At 34.9% G+C, this 20,957-nt stretch overlaps 1 protein-coding gene across 1 annotated transcript; it reads right to left on the minus strand.

Moving 5' to 3' along the window:
• Positions 1-979: 979 nt before the first annotated feature.
• Positions 980-5,840, minus strand: LOC18609387 (nucleobase-ascorbate transporter 6). Its single transcript, XM_018116380.2, has 14 exons — positions 5,247-5,840; positions 4,734-4,831; positions 4,436-4,612; positions 4,244-4,344; positions 3,820-3,895; positions 3,661-3,720; positions 3,346-3,530; positions 2,971-3,067; positions 2,542-2,628; positions 2,154-2,212; positions 1,909-2,000; positions 1,762-1,839; positions 1,520-1,680; positions 980-1,420 (listed from the first exon to the last, which is right to left on the minus strand). The coding sequence occupies exons 1-14, from the start codon at positions 5,365-5,367 to the stop codon at positions 1,202-1,204; spliced, it is 1,611 nt and encodes a 536-aa protein (XP_017971869.1). The 5' UTR covers positions 5,368-5,840; the 3' UTR covers positions 980-1,201.
• Positions 5,841-20,957: the final 15,117 nt, after the last annotated feature.

Raw genomic sequence — 20,957 nt, forward strand, 5'->3', positions numbered from 1 at the left:
TAGAATTTTAAGTATTCTTAAGAGAATGTTAAGTACTCAAACCAGTTGAAGAGAGAAACTGTCAGAAAAAAAGGAAGAAGATTACAATTGCATTAACAGTTTTTGGTATTTTGAAATACATGTAGTTAACAAAGCAAATAGAAAGCAATAAAGTAGGGAAACACTTAAGCACTAAACGTGTGTGTTGTAGGTAGTTCCTTTACATCGTGGCCAGTGGGCACACAACATGTAGCCACTAAGAGAAATAAAAGAAAAACAAAAACAAACTGAAAGCAACTATAAACCAGCAACTTAGTGGCGTCATGTGGAGGTTCGTGCCCTGCTTTTAGCACCATATTCTGCAACTTCAGACCTCAATTTCAACAGCAGCTCCAGGAAATGTGGGACATAATGGTCCTTTCCCACTTGTATCTTGTTAATAGCCTATCAGAAAAAGACTGCTCCTCCTGGGACAGACGGATTCTCATCTTCCATGGACCAAACGACCAAACTGGGCATCTTACAATTTGAACTCTTTTTTAAGTTTTGATTGCAGTTATGTGTTTTGGTCTTATCAGATTATGACTCTGTAAACTCTATTGGTGAGAAGATGGATCAAGAGGAAAACTAAACATCAACTATTGGCCCCTAAGTCTACACAATACCTACAAAATCCAACTACAAGGGAAACCTGTAACATTTGAACGCGAGAATCTGCAGGGTTTCGGAGAAGGGATTAGAGCTGTTAGTTGAGATATGGTCCATTGGGCCAAACATGCCCAAATACGACTTCCACATCTGTGGCTTTTGTCAAGACACCAAGCATAGCAACACCTTAGACATGATCATCCAAACCAACATAAACATGCAATAAAGAGAGCTTTTTCTCATACGCAGGCTCATCACGGACACACGCACGGGATATTTGGGAAAAAATCATATATAAAGGAACATGATGTCCTAAATATTCTGCTTTCATGCTAAATCAATACCGCAAGTATTTTGGGATTTAAGGTGATAGCTAAGTACCACTAAAAGAACTGTGAATGAACATATTTGTTTGCGCCGCGTATGTTTGTTCATGGAGTTAAACAGTGGTGGAAAATGGAAAGATCCATGTTCTAATGTGAGAACCACAATGATGAAAATGGACAAAATCCATATTCTAATGATGTATTGGGAGTGCATGACTTGAGCATCACTTGAAAACTATGTCCCAAGATCACACTGATGGGAAGAACTTGTTGAGATTGAAGGGCAAGCGATAGAACTCCTCGCTTCTTGTATCTGTTTTGAATGATCGGAACCTGTCCCACCAGTGCATGCCACGATCCTTCCTAGTCGTACTGTCTTTCCGGTGCAATGTGACATCAAGGATCATCGCCAATAAACCAGCAACAAATGCTTCAGATGAGAATGGCACGTTTATCATGTCATTGAACTGTCAAAAGGAGATTTAAAAGTTAAAAAGAATCACGTGTTCTCTCCAAGGGGTTCGAAATTGAGTCGTGAAAAAGGAAAAAATGAAGGAGGGAGTTACCCATCTCGCTCCAGTGTGAACTGGACCATAACCATTAACTGCTGTGTACTCGTTGAAGTACTGTGGTATGGACAAACCCATGAAAACAGAGAAACCTAATATAAACTTTGTTCTGAAGCTGTTTAAATTACAGAATTGAAGGAAGCCGAGCCCCGCTGAACCTGAACATGTAATTAAAGAAATGTTGAATCACTTAAATCTTAGGGGAACAGCCAAAATAAGCTAATTCAAACAGGACTTACCCACATACGCAAAGAAAAGACAATATAAAGCTGCAATAATTGGGGGTGGAATTGAAGCAAACACGGCTCCAAATTTTCCTGATCAAGAATGGATGTTAGACGCATATGAGAGAGAGAGAGAGAGAGAGATTGCCATTTGAAACTGACCAAGAATGGAGAAGAAGATCATGAACCCTGCAGATATCTGGACAACTCTTCGACTGCCTACACGTGTCAGTGCCAACAAACCAGCATTCTCACTGCATCAAATGCAAGGAAAGTTTAAGTGACTTCTCTCATTTTCGAGAAAAGGAAAAAAAAAACGAGCATAATACAAAGAATCAATGTTCACGAGGAGTTGATAAACAAATATTATTTTCTTGTATGTGGCTAATTTCACACAAGAATCTTACACAGAAACAGACGATCCATTCCCAGTTCCAAATATCCCAGAGAAGAGAATGCCAACTCCCTTGGATTAAAACAAAACAAGACGAATTACAAGGGGAATTGAAAAGAAAATGTAAAACCAGCATCAAATGAACCTGACAGTTACAGATGTTTACAACTTTAGGCATGGCATATCGATTGATATCTTTCAGACCAAGCATATTAGTGAAATAAAGGTTTAAGGCCATAAAAAAGTCATTTTGGTGAAGCGTTAGACCCAGGCATCTATAATCTATACTCAACATGTTTGCATGTCAAGCAACTTGATTTGTACTTTTGCCATTTATAGAAATTTACCCTTTTGTGACCAAATATACATGTATAAAGGTAATCAATCATAAAACTTTTTACCTGCCAACCAATACCACGGCTAAGAATGGAAGGGGGCAATGGCGTTGCACTTGCATATCTTGAAACGGCAATGAAGGCACCGGTAGACTGTTTAATCATAAGCACATTAGAGCAAAGAACATTTCACAATTATAAGCAAGGCTGCACCGGCTAAGAAATGAGTTCTTTCAAATTTAGCAGACAATATCATCTTTATACACTAAACATTGCATTAAGATATAGCTTTTCCAATGGTGTTAACAATAGGGTTATGAGAAGAAAAGAGTTACCAGTACAATCAATTAAATTATTATAGATTATTATCTCATTTGTCATCAAAGTAGTGTACAAACTGAAAGCATATGCTGCAAGTATTTCAGACAATAAATACACATGAATAGCAAAAAATTTTGAAATGGTAATCCAGATTAATAAACACAAGTAGCATACCTCTACTAGAGCAACAAATGAAGCTGCCATCATAGCAAAAGCTTCACCAGCATCAAATGAGGGAGCTCCCCATTGAAAAGGATATGGGACTCTTATCCTGTTCACAAAGTGTTGTATAATAACAATGAGCAATGATCAATTAAAAGTGCATTCATTCTTATACACAGCAACACAACAAACTTCAAGTATCCATCACAAGAATAATGAATGGCTCGGATAATTAAGATAATTTTTTATGCATTGAACTTATGACAACTTTAAGGGAAATGCTTTTTGGTCAAAAAGCCACAATTTTTAGGCAATTTGATAACTGCTAGGATCCATATCACAATAGGATCATACTGTCTTGGGAAGGAAGAAACATAAGAGCCTTACCAAGGGGCAGCACCTATAATCCCAGCACGATCAGTTCGGCAGCTCAGTTGAGTTTTAGGTCCTGTGTTCTTATATGCCCCACCAACAGTAAGCAGATGAGCATAAATCCAGACAATCACAACTGAGAATATGACAGCAAAGCGGTCAAACACATGCCGCTCCCCATGTATCATATGAGGTATATACTGCAAAAACTCACCAAGGTGATTGTTACTATTTAACAAATTTTTCATGTAAGGTCAAGTATTGACCTTCTCTGGTGTCACTACTGCTGCAAAAAGAAAGATGTACCTGCCAATGAAAGGAAAAAATTACCTGTGAAAAGATTAAGAGAAGGATGATCTGTGGTAGTCCAATCTCTATGCATTTGGCAAGCTACAAGACAAATAGCCAGACTTAAGAAAAGAAAATGAGCAAGAATGTGGAGCAGTTTTATATGAAATATTCATTGCACTGGAAGATATTCATACATACCACAGGAAAACCAAATTCGTAGAGCCCAAAGCCAGACAGAGCAACCAGGGGAACAGCAGACAGGGGACTTAAGAACCTGGAAAAGCATTGAAAGATATAAAATCTAACAGAACAGTTTTTAGGGAGCTATAAAAGAAACCGCAACTAATCTCCAATTAAACACGTTTATGACAGGGTTTGGAACGAAATATGGTGGCGTGTGTATTAAATTGAACATGCCAATTGAATATAGTAGTCTCACAGTAACTTGCATTTTGCATTCAACCAAAGAAGCCTAACTTGACAAGCCCAAAAATGATGCAAATTAAAGATTATTTAATCAACATCATCATACAAAACCTTCTTTCTTCTTGAAGAGTAGCACAATAAACAAGGGGGGAAAAAAAGAAAGAGATTATTATATCATTGCAAGGCTTTAACTTACCTTGCAACATTACGCCAAAGGCCACTAAATCCGACAACAATCTGAAGAGTTGAGGCAACAATAAGAGCACCCTGGATTCCACGCATTATCTTCTCAAATTTCTGCATATTCAATAGAGAATCAATTCAATTCAGGGATTCAATTACATAGGTAATAAGGACAATCAAAACTGTTGGGTCTTCATGAAGCAACCTCCTGAGGATTCACAATGCCACTATATCGACCAGCCAAAATGATCGAAATGGTAGTTGGCACATAGGTAAAAGAACCTCCAATCACTGCAGGTAGACGGGTACCAAACAATGTTTGAAACAATGTGTTCAACCCAGCCACAAAGAGCAATGTCTGAATCATCTTTGCTTTCTCTTCCTGATGCAAAAAATTGTACTTAAGGGTGAAGCATATAAATAATTAGAGACAACATCCACATAAAAGAAAAAAAAAGCATGAAGAAGCCGAATTGACTGTTACTGTCTTTGTGAAAGCATACATTTCCACCTCCCATCTGGGGAACTAGAGAGCTTGGTATGAGAACAGTTGTCCCAAGCATCACCAAATAATGTTGAAAACCCAATAGTATAGCCTCAGCTGCAAGGGGGAACAAATCAACGTACAGTATCTCACAGACAGAACAGAAATGAAATTCGAATACAAACACTACTTGAATGTATGAAAATATAGTAACTAAATGAGGAGTAACAACTTTTTATATGAAACCATTAGAAAGTTGACGAGGTTTCCACAAATCATGAAAAAGACGAAAAGAAGTAATAGGATTAGTAACATAACCATCACCATGAAATTAGAAGGGTGGGGGGGGGAGACCTTAAAGAAAGGTGAAAACAGTGGAATGAACATATGAGGGTCAGGTTTTACCGGGAACTACTGAAATAGGCCATGAAATACACAACCAAGCAAAGAGAATCACATTGCAAATCAAATAACAAATAACATGCTCAACAATAAGGAACCAAGAGAAGAGCTATAAATGAGAAAAACTCACGCCAAGGAGGAGGACTAGTAATGCAATAAGCAATGTTAGGCAGCTGATCCTTGACTGGATGCGGCTGTAACTCTTCTTGCTTTGGTTGTGGTGCAGCTCCTCCTCCGCCTCCTCCTGCCATTTTTCTCCTCTTTTTCTAACTTCAAACCTTCTTTAAAAACCAAAACTTATATAATCCTCACGCTAAAAACAATTCCCAAATCGCCAAAACAAGTTCCAAATAAAAAATCTTCAAAAACCAACAACAAAAACTAAAAAGGACTAAAACCCAGATGATAACACGATCCCCGGAGGGCCAAGTGAAAGCTGAAAACCCCTACTTTGGAAGTTGTATTAACTGAGAGAAGCAGAAAAAAAAAAAAAAAGCGGTGACAAACTCCAGTGAAATGACACAGAAAAAGAAGAAGAAAAAGATTTACGAGAAGAAACGCATTAACAGTGAAAGAAGTGTACCACTTTTTCCTCGGAAAAAAAAGTGTCATAACACAAAAAAGTAATGCCAGAAAAATGTAAGTAATTAAGTATTCAAAGGGTGATGAGCTTAAGGCCTAAGGTGGTGTTTTTACACCTATGAAAGGAGACCAACTTGGGGAGAAAGAATCAAAAAAAGCGTGAAGTGTGAAGAGGAAAAAAGGCCAAAATTCCTCTCTGTGTGTGAACCAAAGGAATCTCTCTTTGCCTTGATTTCTTTTTAATTTTCCAACATATATTTGTTTTTAGCAGTGGTCTATACAGTCTCTTTTTCTTCAATCACGTAAAGATAAAGTCTTGTACATGATAAAAGCATCTGCACCGTCACCTTTACCAAAGTTAGTATTATTTACTCTACTAATCAGTATATCAAAGAAAAGAAAGTAGTTTTAATTTGGAGACATTCAAGATGAATAAAGCTCTCCTCCTGACAAAGAAAGAAGAAGACTCTCTTTTTACACACATCAATGTAGTTTATTCCAAACTCAAAGCTGGCATGCATCATGCTTTTTGCACCCTCTCCTTGCTAAGTAATTCTAACTCTTAGCTTAATATAATTACCTTTCTTTCTTAACCGTTTCTGGAAATTTAAAAAAGGGGAATCCAGCTGTAAACTTTTGCTCTAAATATAGCTATGGGAATGGGAGACTGGAGAAGGGTTTCTTTTTTTTTTTTTCTTTAATGTGGTTGCAGTGTTGTTTTCTGCGGGTTCTGATGAGTCCTTTTCTTATCTTTTTGGGTACTGTCATACACTCAAAAAACCCCCCCGCCCTGTCTTAATGCGCGTCATTTTGCAACAGAGATTTTTTTACATGACACCTGGGCTAGCTGTAGCTGTTGCTTGCATGGACAAGTCTTGTTTTTCACCATGTAAATACTTATTATCTTCTGGAACTCGGGTTAAATCTTTCTTTTCCTGAGCCAGCTCGTGTTATTATTTGTTAGTTTCACAGGTGTGCTTAAATGCTTACAAAATAACTCTGCAGTCTGAACTGTCAATTCATTTGCTACGTACTTCGTTGCAGCCAATGTGTGATGGTCATGCATTCAATCATCTACCTTCTCTCTTTTTTCTTATTAAAAACTCTTAACAACAGAATCTTTGGACTTCTGCAGCATGACAGAGATTACTCTGAACATCTGACACCAAATCAATGCTAAACTGTTTTTATTTATAGTTTCATATATAATCAAGAACTATTTATTAATTATATATTGAAGTTTTTATCATTAAGCATTGAAAATGAAGCCTTACATTTGTCATGCATGTTACATATGTAGTACTGTGGCAATCAGTCTGTAAATTTTTTAATCTGAATGCCATATAGAATGAAAGTGTTATTAATATGAGATATGCATGCATATTATAAAATAAAAAAAATTGTATAAACCAATCAATCACAGCAATCTCTAGCTTGTTATATAAACTGTTAGTTATGATGAACCCAGAATCAAGATATGATGGGTTAGCCAGTCACATAATTAAATATTTAATAGTCAAAACTAAATAATATTGCAATCACATGAAAAGAAGCTTTCATAGTTTACATCTAAAATGGGTATATTTCCTTCCAATATTTCTAATGGCTGAATAGATTTGGGCCATGGAATCACCACCAAACAAGTTAAACAAGAAGTGCAAACCAATTAACAAACAACACCATCAGTATTGCTCAAATAGGTGCAATGAAATGCAACCTGATGAGCAGAATCGACGTTACCTTAGATCTTTCACTGCAGCATATATTATAATGTTACAGGAACACTTGACAGAATTTCACACTGATTAAGCCTTCCTGTCGGTACTCAAGATGTAATGGCTCTTAGTATTTTTTTTTTTTTTTCGAGGATTTGTTATTAGTTAGCCAAATCCTGCTTTTTCTGATTGTATTGTATGAATAAGGGCCAAGACACACGAGTATTTGGGAATTTTGTCTGAGGGAAGAGGGACCAATCAAATCGAAGTGATTACTACTATAACGGAGTAAGAGCAATGATTTAATTTACGTAAACAACAGTGCGCAACTCTTGATGTTAATGTCCCATGTTGTCGTCAAAGTGATGGGAATGTTTGGTTTTGGCTTCAGTGATTGCGATATGTCGTGTACTTTAGGACTTGGATTGCTTGCTACTCTACCCCTGAGGAAAAACATCAAAAGCTTCTATTGCCCTGCCCCACGAAAGCGGCCCGGGCCTGGTTGGGGCCTTCAACTTCACCAAGCTCCAAGGCATTCTCAGTAGTCAAGACTCGTCAATCAAAAAATAAGCAAATTGACCAACTTTAGAAAAGAAAGTGGGGAATTGGAAAATACAATGCCCTCCCCTCCCCTCCCCTACCGCCCAAGTGAATCAAAGGCCAAAACCCTTCATAAGAATACACCCTTTGCCTTTTCCATCCCTACTTAGGTGTTTGTTTATTTGTTCATTTCAATGGATTGTAGTCTGGTATATTCATTTTCTGGTAATCTGCAAAGCTTTAAGTGAGAAATAAAGTCTATAAGTGACATGAGGACATGTTCGATCTATGGATTAACGGAAGCTTCTTTAATTCATTGCAACTTTCTGTTTTTCTTTGGCCAAAGAAACAAATTCATTTATTGATCACCAAAAGAGGCATAACAAGAAGAACAATGCAAAGGCAATCATACCTTCCTCGCCCTTATGCGTCAATAAAGTACTTACCAATAATTAATTAACTAATATGACATTATTAATTAGAGAAATTAGTTCATAATCTTTTGGTTTCTCAACTTTCCAGATTAACAGTGGAGAATTCAGATGAACGTTGCAAAAATTGAACGATCAAACAGGTGGGTGAAATCATGCAAATGGCGACAAGAAAGGGAAAGGACAAGGAGATCCACGAGTTACACAACCAAAGCAAAGTCGTGTCAATCTTCATAAATAATCTACCTCCCCAAGTTGGTTGGTAATGACTCAAAGGTGACCAATTTGGTGTAGTGGCGGACGTTTTTATTCCCCACAAACGGTAGGGTACAGGTAGGTATTTTAGTTTTGTTCGGTATCAATCTCTATCAGAAGCTCACCCGACGATATGGAATTTAAAGGGGGTTTGGCTGCTAGTGACAACATAGCCAGACACAAGCCACGCAGCTCTTTCTGGAGAAGAAAATTCGGTAACCAAGAAGCCCCCACTAGCTCTGTTTGCTAGGTGTATGACAAAATGCCACACAAAACCTACTTTAATGTCTTTAAGGTAACGACACAAACACCCTGCAGGAAGCCATTCCTATTAAACACATACCTTCCTGTTGTGGCTCTATTAACAAGGAAGCCTTCCATTGGCTTCAAAACTGCTTAGTTGGGTATAATAAGAATTACTTTAAATTCGAGGCAATTGTACACCGAAAGGAGAAGAAGGAGAAGAAGAATGGCAACTGTTAGAAGATTAACGGGCTACACATTCTTAATTTCCTCTTCAAACAAGGAAGCATAGGAGGAATTAAATTTGAGCAATAGGGTATTAGACTTGGTTGATAATTAGTGTTGATGAACACTGAAATTGAGAATGAAGAATGAAGACCGATGATTGAATGGAAGGAAGACTGAAGTCTGTTAAGAGTGAAAGTCACATGGAAGTCACGTGACTATTTATTGCAAAATTATTTAGTTTTTATTTTTACTTTTACCATTACCACATCAGTCATTTTTTAGTTAGTTAGTTAGCTTTTTATTACTTACTTGGTTAGTTGTCTACTCTTCTAATTCACGGACTTCTATAAATATTTCCAGTTCAATGACAATTCATTGCATTCTCTCTCATTAGCTCCATTTCAATTTTTCAGTTTCTTGATTTTGATATTTCAACATGATATCAGAACTATTAATTTTGTTGTGATTTTTCCTCGATTTAAGTGAAAGTAGTCTCAAAAATTTTTTTGAGTAATGTCATAACTAAAATAATAATAATAATTAAAAAAAAATTTTCAATGTAGGATCTACTAAGAGAGTACTTAAATTAAATTCAGTGATTTTGTTTAAAATATTGTTGAGTACCTACATTAGTAGAATTATGATGTTGTTGTCCAGACCCTGAGTCTTGTGAGATAATTTTTTATATTTTAAAATATCTTTTCATGACATAATTTTTCAAAAAAGTGTTAAAAATTACTACTCATTTCTCATTAGTATAAACTAAAATATTAGAATTAAATAAAATATAATCTTGAATTGCAAATTATCAAGTTTAACAACTAATAATTTGACAAATTTCTATTCATTGATCAAAAGCATTCACAAACCACATAAAGTTAAATACAAAAATTAAATAATCAAACAATATATCTATAAAATAAATAAAAAATACATTTTTGTGATGTGATGGAGTCGAAGGGTTTTCTCTCTAAGAACTCACCACCTACTATTCTTGATGATTTGACTAGGAACAAAAGTGAGATTAAAGGAGGATAATGTGAATGGGGATCGGATGGTGATCTATCATAATCCTTCATTCAAGGAGGCTTTGATGTCTTCGGAAGGAGAAAAACTCTTTTCTGATGCAAACATGGACTTAGAGGATGATCTTAGTGATGAAAATGGCATTGGTGATGATGGAGAAGCCGACTCATTAGGTACTGAAGGATCTAGAGTGGATGATTTTCTTTTAGAAACAATTGATGGGGTTCCTTCAATTAGGATCTCGAATCACAAACAAGCCGAACTTGCCAAGAGATGGCAAAGATCAGTCATTGTATGATTGCATAAACGTCTTATTTCATACAAATTGCTGTGTGAAAAAAATGTTACCTTATGGTCTGGAAGATTTAATGTAGTTGATTTGGATGATGAGAATTACCTGGAGAAGTTCATGGCAAAAAAGGGCTATCTTAAAACACTGTTGGATGGTCCTTGGATGATTTAGGGACATTATTTGCTAGTTAGACCTGTTTCCTATGGCGGCCTAAATTAGGTTTCTTGGAATGCCATTACATTTATACCACAAATCGGTTCTATGACAAATTGGTTCATTGTTTGGTTAATTATTGAAGATTGATTACAACACTATATTCGAGCAACAAGGGAAATTTACCCGCATAGCTGTTGAACTAGATCCCTCGAAACCTTTACTACCTAAATTCTTCCTTAATGGAAAATTGCAGAAAATCGAGTATGAAGGTCTCTTTAGGGTTTGTTTCAATTTTGGTGTGTATGAACATACTAAGGAGACTTGTAATATATAGATGCGTGCAACTGATGACTCTGTACACAGAGAGTGTAACACGAAGAAGCCACAACTAGAACTTTCTCGATTTAGACCTTGGATGCTTGTCACACGGAGAAAACCACGAGGTGTGGAATTGAAGCCAAACTCCTCTCGACATCCAAACTCTAGAACACAGACTCAATCTGGATCTAGATTTTCTATTCTATGTGAAGAAGATAAATATAATGCTCTATTGAAAGGAAAGAACGGTGCAAGAGATCAAATTTCTCATCAAGTAGGTGTCTTGAAAGAGGAGAAGTCAATGGAAAAAACTAAGAAGGCCACTCTTAGTCAAATTAAAAATCTGGAAACCCATTAGCTGTAAATGATAAAATTGATTCAGTCAAGCTTGATATGGGACCATGGCCTATTGACTGACAACCCGAAGACTAATGATGAGTCAATGAGAGACGAAAATTACGATGAGGATGATGAATCACAATGAGTGGTGGATGACAAACTTGAAGGGGTTGAAGTAGGAAATAATTCTCTAGTCCAGACTAAAACAGATAATCTTGATTTGTCATTAGAACATACACAATAGATACAAAAAGGTTATGGTTCATCACATATTACCTTCTTAGATCCTTCTAAACATTAAGTAGTGAGAATGTCTGAGGGATTTAAGTCGAGAGCTAGCTCTTTGAAACCTTCTTTGCAGAATCGGACTTCAACAGTTACAGTGGAACATTCGGGAAGGCTATTTTTACACAATAAAGAAGACAAGCCACCTGATAGAAAAAGGGTGGTTAAAATTAACAAAGGTCTTCTTAAAAAGAAAGCAAAAATGAAGTCGACTAATCAGAAAACTCCTATCTCCAATCTGTTACTGGACGAATGTAGACAAAATGAAAGAAAAGCTGGTGATTTTGAAATTGTTAGGACTGATATTGAAGTTTGTGCATCAAACAAAGAAACCAATATAGTGGTTGAAACCTAGCATTTTGACTAGTAAGTTAGTTCCATTATTTCTTATTTTTATTATTATTAATGGATTTTCGGCTTCTAATGTAAAATTGTTAGGGAGCTAAAGATGACAGTTTTGTCAGAATATTACGAGATTTTGTGAAACAATTTAAGTTGAATATGCTAGCTTTGGTTGAACCTCGTATCAGTGGTGTTTTGGCAAATAGAGTTATTAGAAGATTGGGTTTTGACAGATCGCATCGTTAGAAGTAAAAGGATTTTCTGGGGGTATTTAGGTGTTGTGGAAAAAAGACCTCCATCTTGCGATTGTTCGGAATCATACTCAATGTCTCCATTTAAATATTGAAATTTCAGGTACCTGTTAATGGAACTTATCAGTGGTGTATGGACACCTATCAGCTACCACCAGGCGATTACTTTGAAAGGAGTTATCATTCTTTGCAAATTCAGTTAGAGGTCCCTAGTTAATAGCTGGTGATTTCAATGCTTCTTTTTTCACATGAGAAAGTTAGACGTTCTGACAGAGGCAGTCGCCGATGCACGCTTTTTCAACAATTTATTAATAGTACAGATTTATTGCATCTTAGGTTTCACGATCCTAAATTTACTTGAAGACAAGGACTGGCACTCGAGAGATTGGATAGGGCTGTCTGTAACATTAATTGCCGTCTTTTATTTCTGAGTGCAGTGGTCCAACACTTACCTCGTATTGGCTCAAACCATAAGCCTCTTCTGACTAAACTAGATGATAGAGAGGTTTTACAGATTTTATTTCCAAGCGGCTCGGTTAACAAATGGAGAATTTGGCCGATTTGTACAAAAAGCTTAGAATGGTTCTAGGGTTATTCAAGATGCATTTGATGTTTTTGCACGGAAAGCTAAAATGTGGAATAAGACAGTTTTTGGCAATATATTTTACAAGAAGAAAAAGCTCTTGCAATAAATAGTGGTATTGAAAAAGCTGTTGAGTATCGCCCATTCAAACATTTAAGGGACTTAGAGTTCTCTTTAAGGTTGGAATATGAAACGGTTCTTCAACAAGAGATTTTTTTGATGTGGAAAGTGAAGAATGACTAAGTAAAATTCGGAAACCGTAATACACACTACTTCCATCTTAAAACCACTCATAGGATATGTAAAGTTCAATTTTACATCTCTATCTACGAATGGACAATAGTTATAATACCCCGTATTTTAATATGGTGGCTAATTGTGAAACCCCGACCTCCACAGATGCGTGACTAGAGGTAGACTATTGAGTGCATCAAATTCACATATTTAATGGGAGATTAAATATCCAATTAGTCTAAGTTGGACTAGATTTAGAATTGAATTTAAGTATTTTTATTTATTTTATTAGTTTAGTTTAATTTATGTTTAAATGTTTATTTTGAGTTAATGATGCTAGTTTTGCGTTATCGATAATTATTTTATGGTTTTATAGGAGTAGGATCAAAAATAATTTCAATTGGTGAAGAAAGGTGCATAATTAACTATTGCTCTATTTGCATATGTTTCAATTTTTCAAGCATATCTCCCACTACAAAAGTTCAAATGACATGATTTTTAGACCATTAGAAAGCTAAGAAGTAGAGATATAACTTTGATATTTACCACTTTACCCAGTTCTGACTAGAAAGTAGTCAAAATCTTTTTCAAAGTGAAGGCACTGCACCAAAAGAATAAAAAGGGGGCATTTTTGTAAATTTTGTGAAACTTTGATTGACTTTGGGATAAATATCTCATTTCTTCCAGCACCTTCTCCTCACTTTCAATAGCTTCTTCTTCTTCTTCCCATTCTTTTCTCTCACTAAACGTTTTCCCCTTCCATGAAAAAGAAACCTTAAAGCCTCCATAACTTTCTTGAATTAACTCTGATTCTCATGCTTTTGTACACTTTTTCATAAGGTTTTTCATACTCTTTCACTTTTACACCTTAAGAGCCCTCAAAAGCTCTTCCTCTGCACTTTCTCTCACTAGTTGAACATTTTGAGAGAGAGAGAGATAGACTTTCCTTGATAACTTGAAGAACTCTTGAAAAGAATTCCACTATAAAACCACTAAGGTGGGTAATGAGTTGGATTTGGTTTTTGAGTTATTGATGGTGGCCAATAATTAGGTTTGTGGGCTAATTTATTGTTGAAGGTTATTTAATCATGTCTAGTATGAACAATGACTACTTAAATGGTAACTGGAAGCTAGTTAGGAATAACTAGTAAAACTTGATTTAGGAAACAACTTTTGGAATAGTATTTATTTAAATTGAGTTGGTGTGATGTTATTGTGTGTGATAGGTTCCAACGAGACTCCACATCTCCATTCGGAGCATTAGACACAATTAGAGTCCATCAAAGCATCAACAAAGACACTGTGAGTGAACTTGCATATATATTGTTTTGGGAAATAAATATGTGCTTGAATGAATCATTTGGAAATCTTATTTGATTTTGCTTTAAATTATACTTGGGGAACAAGCCCTTGATTAAATGTTTTTATCTTGCGAAATGTGCAATATGATTAGTTCATGTGTTCCCACATTGTATTGATATGCATGTTATGCATTGGATATTACTATTGTGTGATAATGATGACCCAGCTATGTGCGGTGTAGGAGTGCACATGAGCTGATGATAGTGGTGTGCTGTGTGAGTGCACACACTAATGATATATGCCATGTGAGATGTGGGAGTGTACATGATGGCGATAGTGGTGTGTTGTGTGCTGTGTGAGTGCACACACTGATGATATATGCCATGTGCGACATGGAAGTGCACATGAGCTAGTGAGATGGGAGTTGTATACATGTATACACATACATAAAGAGGTTAGGGAAAATATCATGTGTTTGCATCAAAAATTGAATGTTAAAATTTGATAAATACTTTCAAATTGATTTTCATTGCAGCAAAAATAGATCTTCGTTGTAACAAGAAATTAAGCTAAATTGCATTGTTTTCAACATAAGTGCATCTTGTTTTCTAAAACTTCCCGTATTGATACTTGTTCCCTTCCTATGTTCACTCACTGAGTTTATACTTATTATTTTCAACTTCATATTTTAGTTTTCAAGTTCGAAGGTAGTTGGATTCCTAGACCAAGGTTCTTCCTCTTATCTATTTTTTGGTAGGTTGCCCTGACACTAAATGTTAGCACCCACGCCTAGAGTCACTCCGCTAACGGTCAAGGTCTTTGTATGTGCACATATATGTTTAATGTGAATTGTTAAGCTACATTTGACAAACTATCTATGTATATTTTAATTTATGATGCCAATGCGAGTATTTACTTGTGTTCTACAAATTGTTTTCGAAGAAATTAGCATTTGAACACTATTAAGTATAGATCTTAAAGAAATATAAATGATAGATGGACTAATGTACAAATTCATATAGGAATGATTACTTGGGCCTAGTGGGCTGTGCCTATTAGGTCCTTATGCCGGTCATAGCCCGAGATTAGGCTGTGACAATAGTGTGATGATCAGACTATTTTAAAAGCTCAAGCTACACACTTCTTTCAAAAACTGTATTCTAAATATGAGAGACCACTTCCTTTATATCTAATTCGAGGACTTTCCCAAAACTTGATCATATAGCATTAGAGTTTATTAGCAGACCAGTGGAAGATAATGAGGTTCATGATGCACTATTTGAAATAAAACCACCTAAAGCACTGGGGGTTAATGGATTTCTAGCATTGTTCTTTCAATCTCAATGGAGTTTTGTACGCCAAAATGTTATCAAGTATGTACATGATGTTTTCAATGGAGTTGAGATTAGAAATGATCTTTGTAAATCAATAATTACATTGATCCTGAAAGTTAAAGTTCCAAAACTTATTGCACAATTAAGACCGATTAACCTTTCGTTCGTAATCTTTAAAGTCCTTATGAAGGTTATTACAAATCAGTTGAAACCGTACATGAGTATACTCATTGATGAAGCTCAATTTTAGTTTTATTCTTGGGAGACACATTAAGGATAATATCATCATTGCACAGGAGGTCGTGCTTTCTTTCAAAAATAGGCGAGGAAAGTAAGGGTGGATGATGATAAAAATAGATTTAAAAAAGCGTATGACAAGTTACGTTGGGAATTTATTCAGGATACATTAATTGATGCAAAAATTCCCAAAAATGTATAACTAACGTTATTATTTGCAATTGGAGATGTTGTAGTTCATAGATTCTATGGAATGGCTCACTGTGAGATAGTTTTGCACCATCTAGAAGAGTCAAACAAGGTAATCCGTTATCGCCTTATTTATTTGTGCTGTGCATGGAGAGGTTGGCACATGGTATTAAATTAACAGTTTCTCAAGGTATATGAAAACCAATTAAGCTATGCAAAAAGGATCCCCCACTTACCCACCTATTTTTTGTAGATGAACTTATTCTATTTGCAAAGGCATCTACATCTCAATTGGAGATTATCAAAAGGGTTTCGATGATTTTTGCAAATGCTCTGATGATAAGGTAAATGTAGCAAAATTGTATTTTTCTTGTTCCAAAATCGTTAATTAGAATATAATAAATTTATTAGCTGAAGCTTACGATTTTGCTCATATTGAAAATATGGGAAAATATTTGGGGATTCCATTGTTGCATGGACGTAAAAAAGTGTAGTTTTTCAATATTTTGAGGAAAAAGTGCCTAATAAGCTAAGCAATTGGAAAGCTTTTACACTATCTTTTACAAGTAGGCTTATCTTGGTAAAATCTATGTTATCAACAATTCCACACTACACCATGCAAACAATGATGCTACCAGTGGAAGTATGTAATACGTTTGGGGCCCTATGTTTCAAATTTCTTTGGGGAGGAGAAAATGTTCCTAAAAATATACATTTGCTGAGTTGGAAAGAGGTTTGTAAGCCGAAAGAGGAAGGAGGCTTGGGCATCAGACAACTACGAATAATTATTAAGGCATTCTTTCTTAAAGCATGTTGGAACTTAGTGGCGAAACCACATGCCTTTTGGGTGAGATTAGTTTGTGAAAAATACAATTTTGAGCATTCCTATCTTGATAAGTTGCAAAGATCTAGTTTTTTCGTATTTTGGTTTTTTATATGTGATTTATGGGCTATTTTCAAAAGAAATGTCAGATGGGCAAAAAGCTCAATTTTGGATGGATATATGTGTTGGCAAATATCCTCTTGTGGAAGCAGCGAAATTAATAGGCGTTTATTTTAAAGATCACTCTTGTGTTAAAGAGTTTGTTATGCTAGATGGAGAGTGGGAATTTAATAGTCTTGTGAATTATCTATCACCTGAAACACTAACATTATTATCAGAAACTATAGTTCGACAACTTTCATCATCCCCAAACAGCCCATATGAGGCACTATTAACTTTTGGACATTTTTCAATGACTTTTGCTTATAAGTTCTTAAGGGAACATATACATGAAAATTTGTGTAACTACTCTGGTAAATGGCAACTAGCATGGAAGTTTGGATAGACCGAAAAAAAAAATGTTTATTCTTATCACAATGCCTTTATAAGAGATTTCTTACAAATAAAGAACGATGTCGTTGTCACCTCTCGAATGAGAGATTATGCAGACAATGCCTCATGGAGGAAGAATCGGTGATTCATGTTCTTTGGGATTGCCCTTCAACTAATGTGGTTTGGCTAAGACTTCTACATCCAGAGGCTATTAGTTCATTTTATGGATTACCATTATCCAACTGGTTGATGTCTAACTTAATCAAGTCAAAATAGCATGATAATGGAGTTTCTTGGACAATAATATTTGGAGTAACAGTGTGGTTCTTATGTAAGTAAAGAAATTCAATATCTTCGAGAATCAATCTCTTCATATAAAAAGGAAATTAACTTTGGCTAATAGCTAGGTTTCAGTAATTTGTCATGGTGGTTTTTGAGGACTTAAAGATGAGAGATGCACATTTATAAACCAAGTGGAAGTCTTGATAGGTTGGGCGACTCTTCCCTCAGATTGGATTACCTTAAATACAAATGAAGCATATTGGAGCTCCACAAATTAGGCAACTGGTGGAGTTTTTAATGATTCTTTTGGGCAGTGGAAGGGTAGTTATGCTATACGACTCAAAAAATGTTTAGCCTATTGTGCAGAACTTTATGGTGTATATCGAAGCCTCAAATATACTTGGGATTTAAGCTTTCGAAAGATTAAACTTCAAGTGGATAGTAGATTAGTAGTTCAAGCAAATTCCTCACAGATACGACACCCATGCTCTAATTCTGATTTACTTCAAGCCATCCATACTTTAATCCAAAGACAATGGGATGTTCAAATTATGCATGTAGTTAAAGAAGGTAACAATGTGGCAAACTTTATGGCCAATGAGGGTTTTAATATTTCTAAGAATTTTTTATCTTATAGTAGTCCCTTGAGTAAAATCAAAGAATTACTATTCAATGATGTACTTGGGATTTGTTTCCCTCTTATAATCAGGCACTAAATATTTTCCTTTCCCAATAAATAAATAAATAAAAAGATTCATAATTTCAAGATATTATTTGACATGCAATATTGTTTTCTATTAGTTAGATTCTGTTTGGATCCCAAACTATCAAATAAATAAAAAAATATTTAGACATTAAGTATTTAAAAACTTAATTTGGGTTGAAAATTACTTACAATCGAAGCCTTAATTAGTTGTTTTGAAAGAGTGAAAAGCAAAGCCAAGGATTCAAAAGAGGAAGCATCACTGCAGGTCTCAAAATTAAGATTTAAATTTTTGGACAAGGTAAGTAGTTTAGGTTTTGACTTTTTTAATAAAATATTAAATTATAAAAGGAAAATTTTTTTTCTTATAGTATTTAAATATTAATAAATAAATTACATTTTGCTAAATTTACTTTGACTTGGAGTTTGACCCCACTCCTTACAAAATTACAAAAAATAATTAGTGGGTTCATTAGTATATTAATTATATAAAGCTCTAAATAAATGGTACAACAACTAAAATTTTTTGGTAAATGAGTTGTATCATGTAACACCACTTCCTTCAAGGTAGGTTCGCCCTTGGGTTCAGGCAATTAGTATATTACTAGGATTGTTGTGTGTTCTTGCTTTGTTAATTCTTGAATTTGGTATTAATGGCAAATACTAGATCTAATTCATTTTTCTCTAAGAATTTACCAATGTCAAAATCAGTAAACCCAAGAATCAATGTTTCATGTTTCACCTATTAAGAATCCTCAATTGCCATTCTACTTACATCACAATTATTATCCTAGATCAATTATGATAAACCCTAAATTGAGCATAAACAATTATGTGCCCTGGTGTAAATCCTTTTTTCTCACCTTTCTTTTTGAAATAAGCTTGGCTTCATCAATGGAACTATAATCCAACCAGAGCCTATAGATTCTTTATTTGAACCCAGGAATTGGTGTAATGATTTGATTGTGGTATGGTTATTAGAGTCTGTGTCTTCACCTATACCTTCAACAATATTCTGTATGGATAATGCTATAGAAATTTAGAATACATTAAGGCAAAACTTTGCACAACCAGACAATACCAGAGTATGCAATTTATAGTACACTCCAGGTAATGTCACACAAGGTAATAGGTCTATGGACACCTATTTCATCGGATTTAAGGGAATTTGAGAAAAAATGAGGAATTACCATCCTCTGCCACATTATGAATGTGGCAAATGTAATCTAAGCTATTTTAAGAAGTACACTAAGTAGTACCAAAAGCATATGACTTTTAGATTTTTAAATGGGCTGAATGATTGTTTATCTGGAATTAGATCTCAAATCATTTTGATGGACCCTATACCTCATTTAGATAAAGTTCATAACTTGGTTTTAAGGAAAAAGACTCAAAGAAACTTGTTGATTCAGACTCAATTTATTTTGGAACCTTCAGCAACTATGGCCACAGTAATAGAAGTTAAAAAGAGGTTTACGAAAGATGTTATATGTTCACATTGCAATAAGAAAGGCCATACAAAATAGAAATGTTATAGGTTAATTGGGTTTTCTATTTATTTTAAATTTACTAAAGGAAAATGAGGTACATTCAAGAAGGAAAAAGGCAGTTGTCAATCATGTTTTGATTGGAAATGGAGCTGATGTAAAAGAAGTGCAATATAATCATGAAGATGAGGTTGAAAGGTCTAGTCTTGTATCACAAATGTCCATGGTCAAGCATCAAAATCATAAGTTAACGGATCTCCTTAATGAACATGGCTTGAATATTAATGAGGACAAGAATCCTTCAACAAATTATTCCACAAGTAATCAATAGACCAAACTGTGAAACCTTGACATTTATAGATACATAACTCAATGTAGGAGTGGTGACGTGAACTAAAGGGTAGTTTAGACCTTACCGTGGCAAACGATTCTAGATATTTGGTACAAAACATTCTAGGTTTATGCTTTTGGAGATTATTTTAAATTTTGTGAAATAGGTTTTGAAAACTAACCAGTTAATTACCCCTAAATAATAGAAAAAAGACAATATGCTTATTTACCTCTGAAAAATAAAAAATGGGCATTCTGGTTTATTATCCCTAAATAATAGAAAGTAGTTAATTATCTCTAAGTAACACAAAAACATCTTTGACTTTCAAAAGGTAAAGAAATCAAGCTTCCCAGGGAAGCTTTATCTATTTCTTTTACTTTCTTCAAAGCCGATCACCTAAGCTTTCCCTAGAAAGTTCTTTTTCCTGTATCCTAAAAAATTCTTTTTTTTTTCTTTTCTTCCCATATCCGATTTTCTTCTTCATTTCTTTACTCTTTTCTATTAACAAGACCCTAAACTTCAAACCTCCAATTTTAAGGCTAAATCAAGGTAAAGATTTTCATATTCTAGCTCTTTATTCAAGGGTTTCAACTTTCAAATATTTTCTCTAATTTTCAAGTTCTATTCTTTTTCATGGTTTGGGTTTTTAGTTGGTCTCCAACTACAAGACTAGCTTATTAAGGTTTTGCAGAATTTTTACACCTTCAAGTTCACCAAGTCAAGGAAATCTTAAATTTGAGTAATCAATTTAATGGGTTTGTGAATTAGAGTAGGATTCTAGATTAAATGTTAAGTTAAGATGTAATTTAGCTAGTGTATAATTATTAGAATTATAAATTTT

Source organism: Theobroma cacao, chromosome 2 (genome assembly GCF_053813885.1).
Source record: "Theobroma cacao isolate CCN51 chromosome 2, ASM5381388v1, whole genome shotgun sequence".
Taxonomy (NCBI): domain Eukaryota; kingdom Viridiplantae; phylum Streptophyta; class Magnoliopsida; order Malvales; family Malvaceae; genus Theobroma; species Theobroma cacao.

What these genes read in the sequence shown, in the direction of transcription:
- LOC18609387 (XM_018116380.2), bottom strand. Translation starts at nt 5,367, where the DNA reads ATGGCAGGAGGAGGCGGAGGAGGAGCTGCACCACAACCAAAGCAAGAA. An exon ending in CCCAGATGGGAGGTGGAAAT is followed by an intron (nt 4,613 to 4,733) that starts GTATGCTTTCAC and finishes TTTTTGCATCAG; the next exon opens with GAAGAGAAAGCAAAGATGAT. An exon ending in ATTATAGGTGCTGCCCCTTG is followed by an intron (nt 3,068 to 3,345) that starts GTAAGGCTCTTA and finishes CTTTGTGAACAG; the next exon opens with GATAAGAGTCCCATATCCTT.